Below are 21,580 nucleotides of genomic sequence, written 5' to 3'. Positions count from 1 at the left end.
TAATGGATAAAGAAGAAGTGGTACATAAATACAATTTTGACAGCCATAAAAAATAACGAAATCTTTCCATCTGCAACAACATGCACCAACATAGAGGGTATTGTGCTGAGTGAAATGAGACAGAGGAAGACAAATACTGTATGACTTAATTTATATGTGGAATCTAAAAAACAAAATAAACAGACAAGCAAAAAAGAATCATCAGGACAGAGAACATCTTGATGGTTGCTAGATGGGAATGGGGTTGGGAGGATGGGTGAAAAAAGGTGAAGGAAGGAAGAAGTACAAATTGGTAGTCACAGGGATGTAAAGTACAACACAAAGAATGTAGTCAATAATACTGCAATAACTATGTATAGTGTCAAATGGATACTAGATTTATATAATGTAGGTTATACAATGTTTAATCACTTGGTTGTACACCTGAAACTAATATAATATTGTATGTCAACTTCAATTAAAAAATAAAAAATTATTGCCCTAGCCGGTTTGGCTCAGTGGATAGAGGGTTGGCCTATGGACTGAATGGTCCTGGGTTTGATTCCAGTCAAAGGCATATGACTGGGTTGCGGGCTCGATCCCCAGTAGGCGGCTTGCAAGAGGCAGCCGATCGGTGATTCTCTCTCATCATTGATATTTCTATCTATCTCCCCCTCTCCCTTCCTCTCTGAAATCAATAAAAATATATATATTTTTTTAAAAGCAGCTTTGGATTGTTACTGCTATTTTAAAAAAGTAATTTAAGTAAAAAAAAAAAAAAGAAAGAAAGAAAAAGAGCATTTCTACACACCAGCAATAAAGTATTAGAACATTTTTTAAAATCAATTCACAACTTGGCTAGGTAGCTCAGTTGGTTAGAGCATCATCCTGATATGCCAAGGTTGTAGATTTGATCACCTGTCAGGGCACATACAAGAATCAACCAATGAATGCATAGATAAGTGGAACAATAAATCAATTTCTCTCTCTCTCATCAATAAATGCTTAAAAATTCAATTCACAATGGCATCAAAATCTTTAAAATACCCATGAATGAATCTAATAAGTTTCTTTTATAGAGAAAAAGATAAAATGGACATATTAATTTTAAAATGCTGTAGTATTAATTCTTTGATGAATAAACTGAACACTGAAATACTAGAAACTGAGAAATAAACCCACCTTTATATGAAATCTTAATATATTACATATCAGTGGGAAAAGGATGAATATTTTTGGCTTTAAATAACAGAGAACCAAAATGGCATAAACAATGAGAAGAAGTATCATCTCATAAAATCAAGTCTTTTGAGGTAAGGCTCAAGTATCATTAAGGATTCAGGTTCTGTTCTGTCTTCCTCAGGATATCAGTAAGCTCTTCATTATCACAAAATGCTCAGTGTCACAAACATACATCAAGAGAACTATAAAGGAGTTTGTTTCTTCATTATGTATCCTTCAATAAGGGCAAAAGAAAATCTTCCCTAGAATTACCTTTGGCAAACTCCCTTCTACCTCTCTTTGGCTAGACCTGCTAAACCAATCACTAAGTGGGAAATGAGAATACCAATATAATCTGAGACCAATCAGGATTTGCCTAAATCATGTGGGAACAGAATAGACATGGAACAAAACTGGTGTTTTGCCACCATAAGAATGAGAAAAATGACTGTTGAATAAGTAATCTACAGTACAATGGAATAGTTCATAAATGGTGCAGGGAAAACAGGCTATCCATATGGAAGAAAAGAAAATTAGATCCTCATAATATCATAAACAAAATTAAGTTCCAGGTGGATTAAAAATTCAAATGTCAAAAGTAAAAATTAATTTTTAGTAGAAAATACATTTAGAAATTAGGGGTAAAAAATGATTTCTAATATGAAATATTAATAAGCACCAACCATAAAGGATAATATTAATAAACTAGACTAAATCAAAATTTAAAACTTTCATACAATAAAATATACAGGAGTTAAAGTTAAAAGACAAAACATAGTCTGGGAGAAGTATTTGCATGATGTATAACAGTTTTTGCTGTTACCCAATAGAGAAAAAAATGGGCAAAGTATAAGCAACTGATAGAAGAAAAAAATTGAATAGCCAATTAATATTATAAAACTTCATAGTCAGAGAATCGCAAATTTATACAAAGAGATAGCTTTGACCCACTAAAAAGATATTTACGCTAGATAATCCTGAGCGATGGATACTATGTGGGGAAAAAATTGTCACCCATTCCTAGCAGAAGGGTCAACTAGTTCAACTTCTTTGGTGATCTATGCAGTGGTTCTCAACCTTCCTAATGCTGCGACCCTTCCTAATGCTGCGACCCTTTAATACAGTTCCTCATGTTGTGGTGACCCTCAACCATAAAATTATTTTTGTTGCTACTTCATAACTGTAATTTTGCTACTGTTATGAATCGTAATGTAAATATCTGATATGCAGGATGTATTTTCATTGTTCGCGACCCACAGGTTGAGAACCGCTGATTTGATGATAGTAAACTCGACAACATGCATGATCAACAATCTAACAATCCTTTCCAAGGTATATATCCTAGAGAACTCTTTCACATGAGAGAACTCTTTCACATGTGTATCCAAGGGCCTATTCTAGGATATTCATCACATTCCTTCTTCTTCTCTCTCTCTCTCTCTCTCTCTCTCTCTCTCTCTCTCTCTCTCTCTCTCTCTCTCTCACACACACACACACACAGAGAACAGCCTAACTATGAATTGGATAAATTGATGTATATCTTTACAATCAAATAGTATGGTATAGTTTAAACAAATAAACTAGATTTAGACATGTCAATTTGAATTATCTTAAAAACAGAATGTTGAAAAAGCAGGTTGTTTAGGTATATTGATAGTGCGGTGTCATTTACATAATAAATAAAGCCCATAACAATAATCTGTATTATTTATGAAAAAAATATTTAATAAAAATAAACAAGTAACACAGCTTATGATTACTTCTGGGAAAGGAACAAGAGAATCAGGGAATACCAGGGAAGGGTATAGTATCAGGGAATACATAGATATTTGTCATATTATTTTATGAAAGTTTGAAATACTTTATAGTTTTTTAAAATACATCTTTTTACAAAAGTTTTCCATTAAAATATTTCATCAATTATGACAAGGTCCCACCCCACATACAAATTTCTTCATAAAACTACAAATGGAGTTTGCCTCCCTTCATCTTTTATTAAGCATCTTTTTAAACCACATCCTCTTCTACAGGAAAGGTAGTAAGAATTGGATAAACATGCCATGAAGATCAAGAAAGATCCAAGTGGCATAAAACTGAAAAGAGGTTTACAAAGGTTAGTCAAATGCTCAAAAAACATTCGTAGTATTGAGTGAGAAGCCAAAGATGTCACTGTCAAAATAAATAAAAAACGTCTGGAAAAAGTTTCTACTTAGATTTTAATTTGGTGTTACAAGGAGAATATGATATAGGGCATATGTCAACAATATGATTTATTACCAAGGCTACAATAAATATCAGTGTTTTTCTCTGGAAGTGAAAATTTTAATTACTACTATCCCAAGAAGCTCCCACAGCAACATACCTGGAGAAGGAGCCTTTCAAAAGCCAGAAAGTTGTCCCACTTGGCAGTCTGCGGGTGCTTCAGAGTTTGAACCGTGGCCAGCCCAAGCTGCAGGAGTCCACAGTGACTCACTAGAGCTTTGAGGTTGTTCTTGAAGAGATGAATATAGGACGTGAGCTGCGCCGGAGTGACTCTCCCTGGAGAAACATAATAATTTATCAGTGAACCCTCTTCTGGGAGTGGTAAAAATATTGAGAAGAGTGCCATTCATAACATTAACTGCCTTATATTGGCACAGAACTTCAGAGTTGACTGCAAGCTTTGCTAAGCTGTTATGATTCTTACAACAACATGGTGACAACAGTGAAATTGAAATTATTGCCTGCATCTTGCGAGTGAGGAAACAGATGTTAGGTGATCTGGATTGCTAGTAGAATTCATTTTTTAATTCTGCAATACCCCGTAAATAAGTTCTCAAATAAAGTCACACAAATAAATTGTTGAGCTCAACATGGAGTACCTCTCCAAGACATCCGACTTAGCAATCTAAGAGGCCAAAAGGCAAAATTTCTAATTATGTGTGTATGTGTAGAAAATAAAAGAAAAAATTTGTTATGACTATAGCTAAAACTTTATCACTGGTATCAGTGGGTTATGATAATAAAACAGTAAAAGCTGACTATGTATGAAAAACCAGGGTGGCAAAAACACCAGAAGGTAAGATACTAGAAGACAGAGTTTGGTATGGGTGACATAGCACATTTGCTACAATGATCATCTAGGTTTGGAACACGAAAACCCACATCATAAAAAATTATGATGAGCTTGTACAAAAACAAATAAACAAAGCGCCTGTTGAAGATTCACTTCTTCAGAGCCTCTAAGTTCCACTTTTTCTATAGCAGTCCTTCGACTGAGTCACTTTCCAGTCTCTAATCCATCAAATTCAATTCCTGCCATTAACCAGTGCTAAGCACAAAACTCCTAAACACCACATATTCTTCCTGTTGGGCAAGGAAAAAGCCAAACACAGATATAAGTCAAGTAAATCTTTCCTACACATCTTACTCATGCCGTTGTTGGTTGCTCTCTGATGCCCGAAATCCAAGTTTGTTTGTTATATCGAGATTTGTTAATACTTGGCAATGAAACCACCTGTCTTGATTTAGCACTTCACACTTTCTTTACACAGTGCAATCATGCCCTCTTTGGATTCTCATAGCAACTCTATGAGGTAGTAAACACAGCATGTGCTGCATCACTTAGCCCACCTGAGGCACTGTGGGTTCATTGCCTTACACAGTGCAAAATGAGAGGTATCTCTTAATAAATGGTTTTTCTACTCATGATACACAAAATACAAAGACCTTGACAGAAGAAATTTATAAGCCTGAGGCATACTCTTTCTTTTCATTACATTTTCTAAGAGATTAAGAATTTTGAAGCTCCTTCTTACCAGTTTATCAGGGTCAGCATCTAAAGAATAATAATAGTAGAAATGGCCAAAACCGGTTTGGCTCAGTGGATAGAGCGTCGGCCTGCGGACTGAAAGGTCCCAGGTTCGATTCCGGTCAAGGGCATGTACCTGGGTTGCGGGCATATCCCCAGTAGGAGATGTGCAGGAGGCAGCTGATCGATGTTTCTCTCTCATCGATGTTTCTAACTCTCTATCTCTCTCCCTTCCTCTCTGTAAAAAATCAATAAAATATATATTTTTTAAAAAATAATAGTAGAAATGATAAGTAGGAAGTTGAGTCCCACTAGTTTCTTTGCTCCCACCGTAAAGCATGAGTTCATTCCTGATTCTCAACGCAAGTTAATGATTTGCTCGCTTAATTATAATAGAGAACAGCCTCATGAATTCTGGTTTTGAGTCAGGTTTATTAAGGTATAATTTTTCACACAAAATTGGTTCAAATTGAAAGATCATGCGGAGTTCCATTTCTTTATACACTACTGCAAGTGATGGCAGTGTGGTTCCTGGACACACAGAGTTTTGCCTATCGAGAGAGAGTCATAAAATAATTATAAAAATAAGTATTTAATCATTACTGTGATAAATACTGCTAAGGAAAAATTCAAAATGTCTTGAAAGTGTGAATGGCTGTCTAACACGAAACTGCCTACCTCTCCAATGCTATCTCTTCACCTGAAGGAGCAAGAATTAGGCTCAGAATACATGCACTCTATTGATAGAATAATTGTCTATGAATTAGAGAGACTGCAAGAAATGGAAATCATCACAGACAGTCATGAAAGGGTCTGTTTAGATTTCCACTGTAATAATCATATTTAAAGTTAAGAATGTCTTTGATTCAAAAATATAGTTGAACTTTCTATCTAGTTAGCAATTCCTAGCTCAGACTCAGACCCAGTCACCATATTTACCTAATGCCACCTTCCCAAAGGAGCAAATGGGTATCTTCTATATATATATCCTCCTATCTAATAAAAGAGAAAAATGGTAATTGGCGTACGACGATACCCTTTTCATTGGCTAATCAGGGCTATATGCAAATTAACTGCCAACTAAGATTGGCAGTTAACTGCCAACAAGATGGTGGTTAATTTGCATATGTAGGCACAATGCAGGGAGGCGAAAGGGAAAGCAGGAAGAAGCCCCCTGCCACTGACAGTGATCGGAAACCCAGGGGGGAGCTAAGAGCTGGGGGGCAGGGCAAAGGCGGCCCTGGGGCCGCCTTTGCCCTGCCCCCCAGCCATGATCGGAGAATCAGGCACCTTTGCCGCCCTGGCCAGTGATAGCAGGAAGTAGGGGTGGAGCCAGCGATGGGAGCTGGACACGGTCGAAGCTGGCAGTCCCAGGAGCTAGGGGTCCCTTGCCTGGGCCTAAAGCGGAGCCCACGATCGCGGGGCCGCTGCAGCTGCGGGTCCCCGCTGCCCAGGCCGGACACCTAGGCCAGAGGCCTCAGGCCTGGTCAAGGGGCCGATCCGGTGATTGGTGATCGGAGGGTGATGAGGGTCAACTCCTCTGGCCGAGGCATCAGGCCTGGGTGGGGGGCGGAGCCGGGGATTGGGGGGATATGATGGTCCCCTTGCCCAGGCCTGAAGCCTGGGTCAGAGGCGTCAGGCTTGGGCGGGGGGTGGAGCAAGCGATCAGAGGGAGATGGGGGTCCCCTGCCCAGGCATGATTCCTGGGCCAGAGGCCTCAGGCCTGGGCGGGGGCCAGAGCCAGTGATCGGGGGGAGATGGGGGTCCCCTGTCCAAGCCTGACACCTCTGTCAGAGGCGTCAGGCCTGGGCAAGGGGCCGATCAGGCGATCGGAGGGTGATGGGGGTCTACGCCTCTGGCCGAGGCATCAGGCCTGGGCAAGGGGCCGATCCTGCGATTGGAGGGTGATGGGGGTCAACGCCTGAGGGCTCCCAGTATGTGAGAGGGGGCAGGCTGGGCTGAGGGACACTCCCCCCCACACACACCCAGTGCACGAATTTCGTGCACCGGGCCCCTAGTATATATATAAAAGCCTAAGCGACCGTTACCACCAGTCGACTGAACAACCAGTTGACTGGTCACTATGATGCACACTGACCACCAGGTGGCAGACGCTCACGCAGGAGATGCCCCCTTGTGGTCAGTGCACTCCCACAGCCAACCTCCCGCGGTCTCTGCCCCTGGCTAGCCAGCCCCCAACCTCCTGCAGACCCTCCCCGCTGACTGGGCGAGATGGCCCTGATGGCCCTAATCACCCCAATCACCAGCCAGCCCGAGGGACCCCACCCATGCACAAATTCGTGCACCAGGCCTCTATTATTTCATAAAGAAAATGCCAATAGAACACTACATTGTGAATTTAGCAATTATGCACTTTGCTATATTCTGTTCCCCGCTCTATATCCCTTTCTTACACACACAAGCCACTAACACTTCATAAGATACATCATGAAAGCAAAATTTTTGGTAAAACTCCGTAACGTGCTAATTATAATTTAGTAAAAGAGTGCCACACACAAAAGTTTTAAAATATGGGCTAGTAAAATATAGGCTAGTTAACATTTTCAAAATCTTGAACTTAATCACAACCTTATACAAAACATGTTGAAATCAACTCACTGACTACCAAAAATGCTATCGTGAGATTAACGACTTGAGAAAGCGCCTCAGTCTGTGTCAACTAAAACAGCAAGCAACTAGAACCAGGTGCTGAAAAAGCCATAGACAGAACATTTATTCATACCTCACATTACCAAAAAAACAAAAAACTTGCCAGGCAGATTTACATGGTGATTTTAAAATGTCAACTCAGAAGGCTTTGCAAAATGTTTCTTAAAACCATAGAAACAAGGGTTATTTAATATCAAGACTGCATAACATACAGCAACTTTTTGAAAACTGACAATTTGAAATTTGAAAAATGGTCTTCAAGTAAGAAAAGCTATTAGGCTTTTTTTTTTCTTTTTGATAGAGTTTCTAAGAAAGAGAAACAGGTTTCTGATTTCAACTTAGCTAGGAGAAAAACACAAAACTTTAGTAACCACCAATTATATATATATATATATATATATATATATATATATATATATATATATATATATATATTTAAACCTCTTATTAAAATATAATTATCTAAAAAATAAAATAAAATAAAATGATGGGGAGACAGGCAAAAAAAAAATATATATATATATAATTATCTTTTGGGGAAAAGGGGACAGATTTGGAAAACAAAATGATTTAATATAGTCTGTGATTCTTTAAAAATTAAATGTAATTGAATTCAAATGCATATTGGAGCCTATTTTTCTACTTACTACATACACTCAATAAATTATAACTATCAACTTGTTTTGTGACTTGTTAAAATATATTTAAAGTATCTACACATAGATGGTTCTTTGTTGATAGTCTTAAAGAGTATTCAGTGCCAGGTTTGATTTAATTGTAAAACTGTGTTTTAATGGTAAAACACAACCACCATCAGAAATTTTGTCTAAAATAGCATACTTAGTACTACATGTTATTTTTTTAAAAAACTCTTACTATAAGAAATAATATTTTCATTGCATGTATTTATTAATTTTCTTGAAAACATGAAGGAAAACCCAATGGGTGAAATTTGAATAAACAAACATTTATTTTAAGACGTGCATTCCCAGAAAACAGCATGTCGTGATCTCCTTTTCAACCATTTTTCAAATATAATAAAGGCAAAGTACATTAAAATATTTAAATGGAATGTATTCTGCTAAAACTCTAGTTTATAAATATTAACTCACACACAATTGGCATCTGTGAATAATTTCAGTATTACACAAAAGTCACAGCTATCCATTTGTTATTTTTTTCTCATTACTTTAACATTTCATGTCACCAAGTACCAGCCGAGGATCTCAAAGTAAAGAACACAGCTAAACACTACAACCCACAAGAGGCCCAGGCTGAAGTAACTTTCTCAGAAAAGGTGTGCAGAAAGCAAAGTTCTTTTATGTCTGAAAAGGCTTTTTCTTGCCCTCATAGTTTACCTGGGTCTAGAATTCTTGGCTATAATACCTTGCTTCATTACCTTCTGGTTTTCAGAGCTGCTGCTGAGGAATGGGTGCTACTCTCATTCTTGTTCCTTTGTAGTTGAGCTTCCTTTTTCCACCTTGGGGCTCTTAGGATCTTCTCATTTTCTTGTACTCAGGATTCACAGTTATTATGTCTAGTTAGAGGGTTTTTAACTCTTTCTACTTATTTTTCAGTAAGCCTATGCAATTTGATTCTGCTTTCTTCACATCTGGGGAAGTATCACATTCTTCCTTTGCTAATTTCCTATTCTTTGCTTTCTCTCTTTAATCTTTTCTATCTTTTCAATGTCTTATTCTTTCTACATTTTAGGAAACTTTCTTGATTTATATTTAAACCTTGGCTGAATTTTTATTTTCACAACAATAGCCCTATTTCCAAGAGCCCTTTTTAAAATAGCAGCTTTACTGAGATATAATGCAAAAACCGTAAAATTCACCCTTAAAGTGTACAATTCGGCAGCTTTTAGTATATTCAGAGTTGTGCAATCATCACCATTATATAATTTGAGAACATTTTCATCACCCAAGACAAGCCCATATCCAAATTTCCTCAGCTATGAGAAAGATATATAGCTATAAAGCCATACATATTATAACATAACCTGAATGAAATTTCTGTTGGGAGACATAACTGTACTTAGCTATACCAGCAAACTGAGAAACAACAGAAATGAGAACATTCTAGTAATTATAGCTACAATTGAACTCTGACTTTTTAAATATAATAATACTGTCATAGCATCACTTTTATCATATTTAAATTTTTTAATAGAAGTATAAGTCCATCAAAAGTTAAAAGAGGAATGGAAGAGTACTAAATGATGGAGCAAAACAAACAATAAAAATAAATCTCTTATTTTCAGCCACCTAAAAAGGCTTTGCTTAGAATAAATGAAAAGGCACCACAGCAAAGAGAGAGCCACCTGCCAGAATGTAGGAGTAACTCTAGACTCAGAAGCCTCAGGTATAATGGAAGTGACAGGTAAAACATAAGGCATACAAATCTTAAGTGTACAGTTCAATTAATGTGGACACATGTAACTATCAATGTAACCACCACCCAGCTCAAGGTACAGAATATGTCTAGAAGAGTCCCTTGTGTTCTTATCCAGTCAATAATCCTACAAAGGTACATTTACTACTCTTTTTTTTTTAAATGAAATCTTTATTGTTCAGATTATTACATTTGTTCCTCTTTTTTCCCCCCATAACTCCCCTCCTCCCAGTTCCCACCCCACCCTCCGCCTTCACTCCCCACCCACTGTCCTCATCCATAGGTGCACAATTTTTGTCCAGTCTCTTCCCGCATCTCCCACACCCCTTTCCCCCCCCAAGAATAGTCAGTCCATTCCCTTTCTATGTCCCTGATTCTATTATGATCACCAGATTATTTATTCACTTGATTCTTAGATTCACTTGTTGATAGATGCATGTTTGTTGTTCATAATTTGTATCTTTACCTTTTTCTTCTTCTTCCTCTTCTTAAAGGATACCTTTCAGCATTTCATATAATACTGGTTTGGTGGTGATGAACTCCTTTAGCTTTTCCTTATCTGTGAAGCTCTTTATCTGACCTTCCGTTCTGAATGATAGCTTTGCTAGATAAAGTAATCTTGGTGGTAGGTTCTTGGTATTCATCACTTTGAATATTTCTTGCCATTCCCTTCTGGCCTGCAAAGTTTCTGTTGAGAAATCAGCTGACAGTCGTATGGGTATTCCCTTGTAGGTAACTGAGTTTCTTTCTCTTGCTGCTTTTAAGATTCTCTCTTTGTCTTTTGCTCTTGGCATTTTAATCATGATGTGTCTTGGTGTGGTCCTCTTTGGATTCCTTTTGTTTGGGGTTCTCTGCGCTTCCTGGACCTGTAAGTCTATTTCTTTCACCAGGTGGGGGAAGTTTTCTGTCATTATTTCTTCAAATAGGTTTTCAATATCTTGCTCTCTCTCATCTTCTGGCACCCCTATAATTCTGATGTTGGTACGCTTGAAGCTGTCCCAGAGGCTCCTTACACTATCTTCGTATTTTCGGATTCTTTTTTCATTTTGCTTTTCCGGTTGGGTATTTTTTGCTTCTTCGCATTTCAAATCTTTGCCTTGATTCTTGCGCTCCTCTGGTCTGCTGTTGGGAGTCTGTATAGTATTCGTTATTTCAGTCCGTGTATGCTTAATTTCTAGTTGGTTCTTTATCATAACATCGAGGGTCTCATTAGATTTCTCGAGGCTCTCACTACATTTATCAGCGGCTTCTAGACAGTTCTTAAGAGACCTTAAAAGTGTGGTTCTGAACTCAATATCCTCCATTGACAGTTTTGTCCTGTTTTTTTGTCTCCGCATTTTGTTATGCTTTCTTGGTGCACCCCCTAGTGGTCTTTGTGCGCAGTCTTGTTGTAGTTAAGCCTTGATTGTTGTCGGCAATACCGGGGGGTGATTTGACCTCCAGGCTAACTGGCTATGAGAGTCCACTGTGTCTGCAGTGGGAGAGCTTCTGTGCTGGATCTCTAGGGCGGTGCTAATCTAGCGTTTGCCTGAGGCTATCCGGCAAATGGCTCTGCGCAGGGCTTGGGCGGGGCGGGTCACAGGGGATCAACAGAGCGGGTGGAGGGAGCAGTTATGGCTGTTCTCAGTCCCGTCCCCAGAGGCTCTGCCTCTCAGAGTCCCAGCAACAGCTGCAAACCTGGGAGAGAAAGCTGCCTTCGAGTTCCGACCGAAGCCAGACAGTCCCGCTTCTCCCTTTTGAGTCTGGGTCCCCAGAGACTCGCCCGGATCTGGAGCTCAGAATCTGAAACTCCCTCCCGATTGAAAACAACAACCGCGCCCTCCGCCACGAGCCCGCTCAGCGCGCACTCTGCACCTCAGTATTTCACTTCAGCACTGCGCCTCCTCTGAGTCTGGGTATGATATTCTCTTTCCTCCTAGTTGTAGAATTTCCACTCAGCCAGCCTTCCTGTGGTTCTGGATGATGTCCGTTCCGTCGTTTAGTTGTTTTTTGAAGTGGTTGTTCGAGGCAGCAATCTCCGGTGTTAACCTATGCCGCCATCTTGGTTTCTGCCATTTACTACTCTTATCTCCATCACCACAGATCACTTTGTCTGCTTTTGAACACTATGTATATGGAATTGTACATATATACTCTTTTGTATCTAGCTTATTTTGTTAACATTATCTAAAATCTCAGTCTTTTTTTACTGTATTTTATTGCTCTAGTTTCTTCAATCTGCTTTAATAGACTTGGGTTTTACACTTGGAGGCCACTGTAAATAATGATACTATGAACATTCTACTACATGCCTTTTGTTAGACATAAGCACTCATTTATATTGAAGAAATGCCCAGGTGTGAAACTGCTGGGTGGTGGGTGCATACTTAGCTTTAGTTGATCTGTCAGTTTTCCATAGTTGTATCAATGTCTCCATACATTTTCAATTTGATTAAATTTAACAATTTAACATAATTTTTAGACTATACAAGTAATGTTTAAAATGAGGCACAACCGTACGATTGTTTTCTTCATGGTATTTTATGCTGCGTAGCAAAAACCCTCATAAAAGTAAGAGAAAACAATTGTAATAGAAACTATATTGCCATACTATTATTATGTACCCTTTTTTTTCTCATTATTTGCTTACATGTGTATTTACCTTCTTTCTTACCTAATTACAGAGAGAAAGGCCTGGAAGACAAGATTCTAATTTAGAAACAAAGGTTGTACTAAAGAGCAAGATGCTGGGGAGGAGGAAAGGTACTTTGAATTTTCATTTTACAGATGTTATAACTGGAATTTTCTAGAAGCATGTGCTGATATTACTTTTTAAATATTCTCTTGATTCTGGAAGAAAATCATGTATGCCTCATATGGAATAAACAGACATGTATTTTTCTCTAGAAATATTGAGTTTATTACTATTACTGATTTATACAATAGATGAAGCATTATTTTTCAACAGATGAAGCAACAGAAGAAGAATAACTGCCTGCTTCCCACCACTATTGAGACCACAGGGCAAAGAAATCTGGTTAACATGCAGATGGAAAGATTTAAGTCAGGCATGAGAAAAAAAAATTCAAGATCAGGATGACCAATACACACAGAAACAAGATATTAAAGGGGAAAAAGGGAAGACATTACCAAGCTTCTCCCATAAGGGTTTGAAGGTCAGTATATACAGCCATCTGTATAGTGAAACTTGGATAAAGCCCAACTGGGAATTGATGTCCACTTTTATAACACCATAAATACTGAAGACGGTTTTCTGGGATATCCTTTAAACAGTATACATTTCTCGTAGCAAGATTTTTATCTTTACAGTATTAACAAGAGAGAATAAGAAACTAACATAAAAAGAGCATTTTATTTATAAGAATCAATTCAATCAAATGGGTCCAAAGTTCAGAAATATATTGCAAGACATGTTTTCAGGATAGTACAGAATAAAGTGTAATTGCCACATGACCAGGGGTCACAAATAGAAAATAAATAGCTCTCCCTGAAAGTTATACAAAACAGTGAAATATAAAACCACCAGAAACACTTACGGCTTGGCTTTCTTTGAAAATGGAGCCTTCCTGTGGTGACTTAGACACTGCATTAACGTAGATGGAAAGAGATAGAGAGCATGGAAAGAGATAGATGGATTACCCCTGTTATCCAGGGGCCAGACTACCAGGCTGCCAGGGAAGGAGCATTTCCTTGGTGGGTCTACTCTGACTTGGAAAGAAATGTCTATTCTCAGGAGAGCCTCTAGATAAAGAAACTTCCACCCTGCAGCCAACAGCCTTCTAATCACATCATTCTGTTGGGCTTTTTAAATTCTCATGTTAAGGATCCCTTATGTTGAGAAAACATAAAGATTAATAAGAGGAAGAGGATGATGAAGAAGAGGAGAGAAAAAGAAGAAAAGGAAGATGTACCAATTTAAGTTAAAAATATAGAGCCACAGGTAGATGCTTGAAGAAGGGACACTAGAAATTAAGATTCCCATTTTGCAGATGAGGAACAAGAGAAACAGAGGCAACTAACTCTGTTTTAGGTAATAAAGTATAAAAGGAAATCATTTGTTTAGTGACTTTAACACTTTTAAATGTTATCATTTATTAATTCAATGAAAACTCTTTCTGTCTCTTTCTCTAGATTCTCTTCTTCTTCATACCCCTAAATGGATGTATCCCTTAAGGCTCTGCCTCCAACCCCCTTCTCACTCATTCTACCTTCTCTTTCTGGATGAACAATCTTATATTTACTTTAGAAATATTTTTATATTCCTTATATTATATTTCCTTTAAGAAATTATGTTTCCTTTAGATTAAAGCTTCAACATAACCACTAGGTAACCAAATCCCAAACCTCTACTTTCACTTCTGGAAACCATTACTCTAGTCACATATTTCCCACTGAGATGATCAGGGAACAAATCCTACAGAGAAAGAAATTCCACCCCTAGATCTGGTAGTGTACTCTTCATATACAATTACATGACCATGGGTCATTATTTTCATAATGTGTTTTATCTGCCCAGAAGGCAATAACTAATTTCATTAGGCTATACACTCCTTTTACAGAACACTTTAAATTTCACAAACACTTATGTTTCATATATGTAACCATCTCACTGAATTGCACAGGTACTAGGTTCCCATTTTTGCAGACAGAAAAACAGATTCAGCAAATTTAAATAACTTGTTCATTTGAAAACAAGATAATATTTTATGTTTCCTATCACCAACAAGGATCTAATAATTGTCTATTACCTCTAGATCTGGATATGTCTAGAAAAAATTTCTGTGAGGTTTCCCCTCTTCTATTTTCACATCCTATCTAATAATAGACAAACATGGTAATTAACCATACCTCCGCTACGCTTCCCATGGGCTAATCAGCAGGATATGCAAATTAACTTCCAACAAAGATGGCAGCTGGCAGCCAGGCAGCTGAAGCGAAGATGAGGCTTGCTTGCTCCAGTGATGGAGGAAGCCAAGATTCCCCACCTGCTGGGGCCCAGCTCTGAGCTCCAGGTGCAACAATGTTGCAATTATAGAAGCTAAACAAACCCAGAAACCTGCTTTCAGCCGCCAGCGGGCTCAGAGCTTAAAGCGCCAGCGATGGCAACAGAGTTTCAATTATAGAAGCTAAACAAACCCAGATACCTGCTTTCAGCCAGCCACAGCCTCAAGCTGGAGCGGGCTCTCAGCTCCAGTGACAGCCATAGAAGGTAAATAAATCCCAGAATAAAAAAAAAGAAAAAAAAAAGAGGCTGGGAGCTTCAGTCGCCCGCCAGCCTGAAAACAGCCCTCAGCCCCTCATCCAGACTAGCCAGGCACCCCAGTGGGGACCCCAACCCTGAAGGGGGTGTGACCAGCTGGAAACAGCCATCATCCCCTCATCCAGGCTGGCCAGGCACCCAAGCAGGACCCCCACCCTGATCCGGATCACCCTTCAGGGCAAACCAGCCGGCCCCCACCCGTGCACCAGGCCTCTATCCTATATAGTAAAAGGGTAATATGCAAACTGACCCTAACAGCAGAAAGACTGGGAATGACTGGTCACTATGATACACACTGACCACCAGGGGGCAGACGCTCAATGCAGGAGCTGCCCGCTGGTGGTCAGGGCGCTATTAGATGGGGAGCTCTGCTTAGCCACAAGCCAGGCTGACGGCTGCCAGTACAGCGGTGGTGGTGGGAGCCTCTCCTGCCTCCTTAGCAGTGCTAAGGATGTTTGACTGCAGCTTAGGTCTGCTCCCTGCTGGCAAGTGGGCATCCCCTGAGGGCTGCCGGGCTGCCAGAGGGATGTCTGATTGCCAGCTTAGGCCCAATCCCCCAGGGAGCAGGCCTAAGCCAGCAAGTGGTCACCCCCGAGGGGTCCCAGACTGCAAGAGAGCACAAGCCAGGCTGAGGGACCCCCTACCCCTGAGTGCACAAATTTTTGTGCACCGGGCCTCTAGTCTAACTATGAGTCCAATGATCTCCAGGAAACTGCCAATGTTCCACTGCAGAGAATATGGCATCCTTTTAAGTAATGGTTCTCAAAGATGTTCCACAGAACCCAGGGTCCCTGAAGCACTTTTAGATAATCAGAAAAATCAAAACTATTTTCATAATAATACTAAGATGTTACCTGAATTTGTTACTATGCTGTATTTGCACTGATGGTACAAAAACAATGGTGGGCAAAGTGCTGGTGCCTTGGTATCAATCAAGGCAGTGGCACCAAATTAAATAAATAGACAATTTCACTTCAGAATGGCTATGATGAAACTGTAAATGTTATTAACTTTAATAAATCTGACCCCTTAAGCAAGTGTCAATATTCTGTGTAAAGAAATGAGAAATATACGAAAAGTACTTCTGGTGCATACCAAAGTACAATGACTGCCTTAAGGAAAAGCACTGGTGTGACTGAATTATGAACTGTTCACACTGTTTTATGGCACAAAATTTTTATTAGAAGACAACTGAAAAACTGGTTCTTCACACATTTACCCCCCAAAAAATGAATGAAATAAATCTATCACTTCATGGAAAACAACTGACAGTCTGTATTGTCAATGACTAAAGTCAAATTTTCATGTGAAAATCATAATTCTGGGAGACTTGTATTTGCCCCCATATCTTTACATTCCCAATACTTAAAGATTTTCTAAAGATATCAATGGGGATAATAACAAATGTGGTTTTGTTATATTGTATAATATGTGTCAACATCTGGAGAATGTGCATAATTTAGAGAACCATTATTTTCCAAGTGTCAATGAAAAATGGTATAAAATAATGTGTGTGTAAAATCCTTTCAAAGTGTAAGAGAGACCAATGGATTTTAATATAACAAAGTGTAGAGAATTTAATGATATGGATTCATATTCTACATTGCAATTAATCTATAATAAATTTCAGTCCTGTTCCTTGTCATATGTAAGGCTTTAGACAACCTAAATTTTCTCTATTCCAGTTTCCTTACCTGGAAAATAGAATAGTAATGGTACCTATCTCACCAGAATTACTGTGAGAATTAAATAAGATAAATACATGTAAAGAATTAGAAGAATACCTGGCACATTGTAAATACTCAGTAAATGTTATTTTCACTTTTCTTATCATCTTTATGTTCCTTAAAGTTCTCATATATACAGTCATCTAACATACTGAAAGTCATGATTTTTTTTCTTTCATTTTATGACCCTGTAACATATTTCCTTCTAGGAATCTAGGTTCATCCACATCACTTTACTTCCAAAATTTTGTTCTTCCATTTCAACTTGATAGTTTGATTTTTAAACTCATAAATAATTAAGAATTTGGGCTAGGAATCTCAGCAAAAAAAACCAAAACACTTAAATTCCATCCAGTAAAATGTGCTAATATTTACTAGATATCTAAGAGCAGGTTATAAGTAAGAAAACATTTTTAAAATATAGAAATAAAGTTTCCAGAAATAAATTATACCTATTAACCAGATTCACTATCTACATTCCATACTAATAGAATTATTTAATCAAAAAAAGTAAACCACCAAATTCCTTTTCTAAAATCAAAACATTAGTTCTCTGACTTTTTAATCAAAAGAAAAAAGCTGTGCTCGCTTCGGCAGCACATATACTAAAATTGGAACGATACAGAGAAGATTAGCATGGCCCCTGCGCAAGGATGACACGCAAATTCGTGAAGCGTTCCATATTAAAAAAAAAGCTATGCCCTAGCTGGTTTGGTTCAGTGGACAAAGCATCAGCCTGCGGACTGAAGGGTCCCAGGTTCAGTTCCGGTCAGGGGCACATGCCTAGGTTGCAGGCTCGATCCCCAGTAGGGAACGTGCAGCTGATCAATGATTCTTTCTCATCATTGATGTTTCTATTTCTCTCTCTCCCTCTCCCTTCCTCTCTAAAATCAATAAAAAATATATTAAAAGAAAAAAGCTATTTAAAATTTAAATTTCATTCAGCCAGATTCTTCTAAGACTAAAGACTAAGCTGAATGTGGTGAAAAATGAAAATAGGAAAAATTAGATGTATAATACCCTGGTGAAGAAAGGGTAACATTTATGTGACTAGACAATTAGCAGATCATTCTAAAGGTGAGAGGTCAGGCCAAAGCATGTCTGTCTGCTCAACTGTTTTGCTAGCACAATAGTTCATTCATTAATTCAAAACCACTAAAAGAGTTTTCATCCACATTAAGGTAGGAAGGATTTTTTAAAGGGGGAGGCGGAAAAGTATGGGTGAAATAGAATGAAAAAAGGGTGGTCCAGACCAATTTTGATAGTTCTAGATCAACTAAAGAAACGAAAAGAATTATTATTTGTATTCAAGGACTCTCCTAGAATTCCCAAAATTGAGTCTAAGAAAAGGGGTCATTGTTGAGCCCCAAGAGTAGTATACATATTCCCTCCCTACTCTTTTGACAGTTTACAGATACTTCAATACTTTTATCTACATGCCATGCTGGCTAAGTTGGCTCACCGATTAGAACGGGCTGATATGAACTCCCTCAGAGCCGGCAGTCACTGTCCATCTGGGTGAAGTGGATACACTTACCCATACTCATCTTGATTGGCAGGTTTTCTCTGCTTGCTGCTTCCACTAGATGTCTCCGGACTTCCATCACTGCCTCTTTGTGCTTGGTGTTCAATAAGGCTTCCCACAGGGCTTTGGCTGCAGTATCACTGCAATAAAACCACAAAGAGCTTTAAAATAATTTCTAACAAATAATGGAAAAGGTTGAAAGCAAAATAATTTCTAAAATATCTTCTTTGAGCCCTAAAGTAGTCTTTCCTACTGATAGATTCTAGGCATAGGATTAAATGAAGACTATCTAATCCATTTTAAACAGCACAAAATATTGAGAAATTACGGAGACAAAACCAAGCCCCCCCCCCCCCAAAAAAAGAGGATGCCCTCACCGGTTTGGCTCAGTGGATAGAGCATCGGCCTGGGGACTAAAAGGTCCCAGGTTCGATTCTGGTCAAGGGCATGTACCTTGGTTGCGGGCACATCTCCAGTAGGGGTGTGCAAGAGGCAGCTGGTCGATGTTTCTCTGTCATCGATGTTTCTAACTCTCTATCCCTCTCCCTTCCTCTCTGTAAAAATCAATAAAATACATTTTTTTTTAAAAAAAAAGAGGAATAAAAGCTATATTGTGCTTTGAGAAGTGGGGGGAAAACTATATATTTTTTAGATATGACACTTTTTTTAGATTTTGCATTTTAAAGTATTTCAGAGTAAAGTTCAACATTGCTACAGTAATATATAAATGCTATATAAGCCAAAATTAATACATGTTCAAAAAATGATTTATCAGTGATTATAAGCATAACAATTTGAGATAACATACATGTATGGAAAGCACAGAGCAATTAGCAATGAGAATTCCTGTTAAAAAACCACTTGATAGAATTCCTAATGAGTAGGTTTTCTAGTGAATGAAAATCAAGAATTAGGCTAAGTAACCAAGGCCTTATTTACTTTGGGCCTTAGGTTGGAAGGATGGCACATCCTTCACCATAAACCATGATAACAGAAAGCCCTGCATTGTGCAGGGTCTCATCTGGGCTCACTTGTCCAACAGCCCTCTGTCTCACCCACCACGCCATGTTTAAATTATAAATGAGCACAGTGTTCTTCCCGGAAGACCTCTACATCAGCCAAGTATACACATTTGTAGTAACGTTTCAAAACCTGAATATAAAGAAACAAAGATGACTTCTGTCCCTTTCCAAGGACTTTTTCCTTCACTTAAAGCTCTACTAACATCTCTTACTATCCAGTTAGCTAATAGTGTGAAAATGAATGGATTTTTAAAGTTTGGTTTTAAAAGTTATATCTAATAAGATATTAATTTTAACTTTAAAGTTATACCTAATAATACATATTTTAAGTTCAAATTTGATTGGGAATAATGGAATGATGTACTTCAGCGCTGAGTTTAATGTCTGGCACGTACTAATCTTTCATTAAAGAGTTAGTTGTTTATTATCTATTTTTTTCTGACTGAACTAACATCACTGCTCAACATATGCCACTTGTCTAGATCTAATCAAAACTGTCATTATAACTCTGCATCCAATATTCTATGTTTAATTTAAATAAGCAGGTAAACTCCAAGCCAAGCCCCATTCTCGTGGTAGAGATATAGATAAATACAAGGCATAAGCTTTCAATGACTTAAAGGAAGAAGAGGCAGAGATACAAACAAAGAAATTATCCCCAAAAGAAGTGTGATAAGAGGCACGATCAATGCTGTACAGATTTAGCTGGTAGCACAGAGGAGGGCTCTAATCCTGGCTGGGAGGGCAGAGGCTCAGAGATTGGTTTCTACTGGAAATATGAGCAAGTACACAGATACATACATTCCAAAAACAGCCAAGGGATGAAGTTATAACTGAATCTTGGAAGGAGAATGGTAAAGAAAGTCCACAAAGAATATATAAAACCTTTATCACAAAACAAGAGGAAGAAGGGTGTTTCAGAATGTGCAGATTCCTAGGTAATGAGGACTGTTTTGTTCCATGCTAAGGTGCCAGGGAAGGGGCATGTCAAGTAAGGGCAAAAGAGAAGGTGGGAGCTACTCTCATAGGGTCCTGCATTACTTTCCAAGGTTTGTCAACTTCAGTCTGTAGGTAACAGGTTGCCAATGAGCATGTGCTTGATTTCACATTCTGAGAAGAGTACCATAGCGTAGCAGTTGTGAACACAGTCTTTATCATCATTCAAAACTAGGTCTATTTCCTGTGGAGTTTTGGGAAAGTTATTTAACTTCTCCAAAGCTCTGAAAGCAATGGAGAACCACTGCAAAATTCTGAGCAGGGGAGTTAAAGTCCCAGTTTCCCCAATTTATAGTACACAATCTTTCCCTACTTTCATTCTCCAAAGCTCCTCTCTGCAAAAGAGGGATTTCTCACATACTATTAACTCTGTACACAGAACTTCTAGAGTGGATATTTACTGCCCTCCTCTATTCCATGAGTATAAGACAAAGTGTCTTCAAGATCACAGTAGGTTAGGAAATACTGTGGTTGCCCCATCAGATCAGTGTGGTGATTGAAATGTGGGCTCTGGGGTTAGATAAATCCATGTTCAAACTGACCATGCACTCTTCACCCACAGTAGCTACATGGCCTCTTTGGTCTTCCTCAGGCACTCCAAGCTTAGGCACTCCTTTGCCAGTAATGCTCTTCCTACAAATATCCCCTCTCTCTCTTCAGGTGCCTGCTGAAATGTCACCTTATCAGAGAAGTCCTCCTTAGTGTCCTATATAAAAGAGTAATGACAGCCCATCCCAGCACCATAACCTAGCACTGCCCCCCCCTTTACTGGACTTTACTCTTCTACATAATACTATTACCATATGACCTTATTAAATGTTTCCATTTTTTGCCCATCTCCCTCATAGAAGGTAAGGTCCTTTTATGAAAACAGGATCTTATTTTACTCATTGCTAATTTCCCAGTACTTAGGACAGTGCCAGGCCTGTGGTAGGTAAACTTAATAAAAATGAATGAATGAACGAATGATGCTTGCTAGTTATGTAACCTTGT

At 38.5% G+C, this 21,580-nt stretch overlaps 1 protein-coding gene and 1 non-coding gene across 2 annotated transcripts in view; one reads left to right on the top strand and one right to left on the bottom strand.

The window, feature by feature from the left end:
* Positions 1 to 21,580, bottom strand: part of SCFD2 (sec1 family domain containing 2) — a 329,771-nt gene that overhangs the window by 276,750 nt on the left and 31,441 nt on the right. The window contains exons 3-4 of the mRNA XM_059671312.1: positions 18,582 to 18,709; positions 3,563 to 3,738 (exon numbers count right to left, since the gene is read on the bottom strand). Coding sequence (XP_059527295.1) covers positions 3,563 to 3,738; positions 18,582 to 18,709 — 304 coding nt within the window. The remainder of the gene's footprint in view (positions 1 to 3,562; positions 3,739 to 18,581; positions 18,710 to 21,580) is intronic.
* On the top strand, positions 17,626 to 17,732 carry LOC132223538 (U6 spliceosomal RNA). Its single transcript, XR_009450488.1, has one exon. It is a non-coding gene; the product is annotated as a U6 spliceosomal RNA (small nuclear RNA).

This window comes from Myotis daubentonii, chromosome 1, assembly GCF_963259705.1.
Source record: "Myotis daubentonii chromosome 1, mMyoDau2.1, whole genome shotgun sequence".
Classification (NCBI taxonomy): domain Eukaryota; kingdom Metazoa; phylum Chordata; class Mammalia; order Chiroptera; family Vespertilionidae; genus Myotis; species Myotis daubentonii.
The sequence above is the reverse complement of the archived record's forward strand: the minus strand, read 5'-3'. Positions and strand labels throughout refer to the sequence as shown.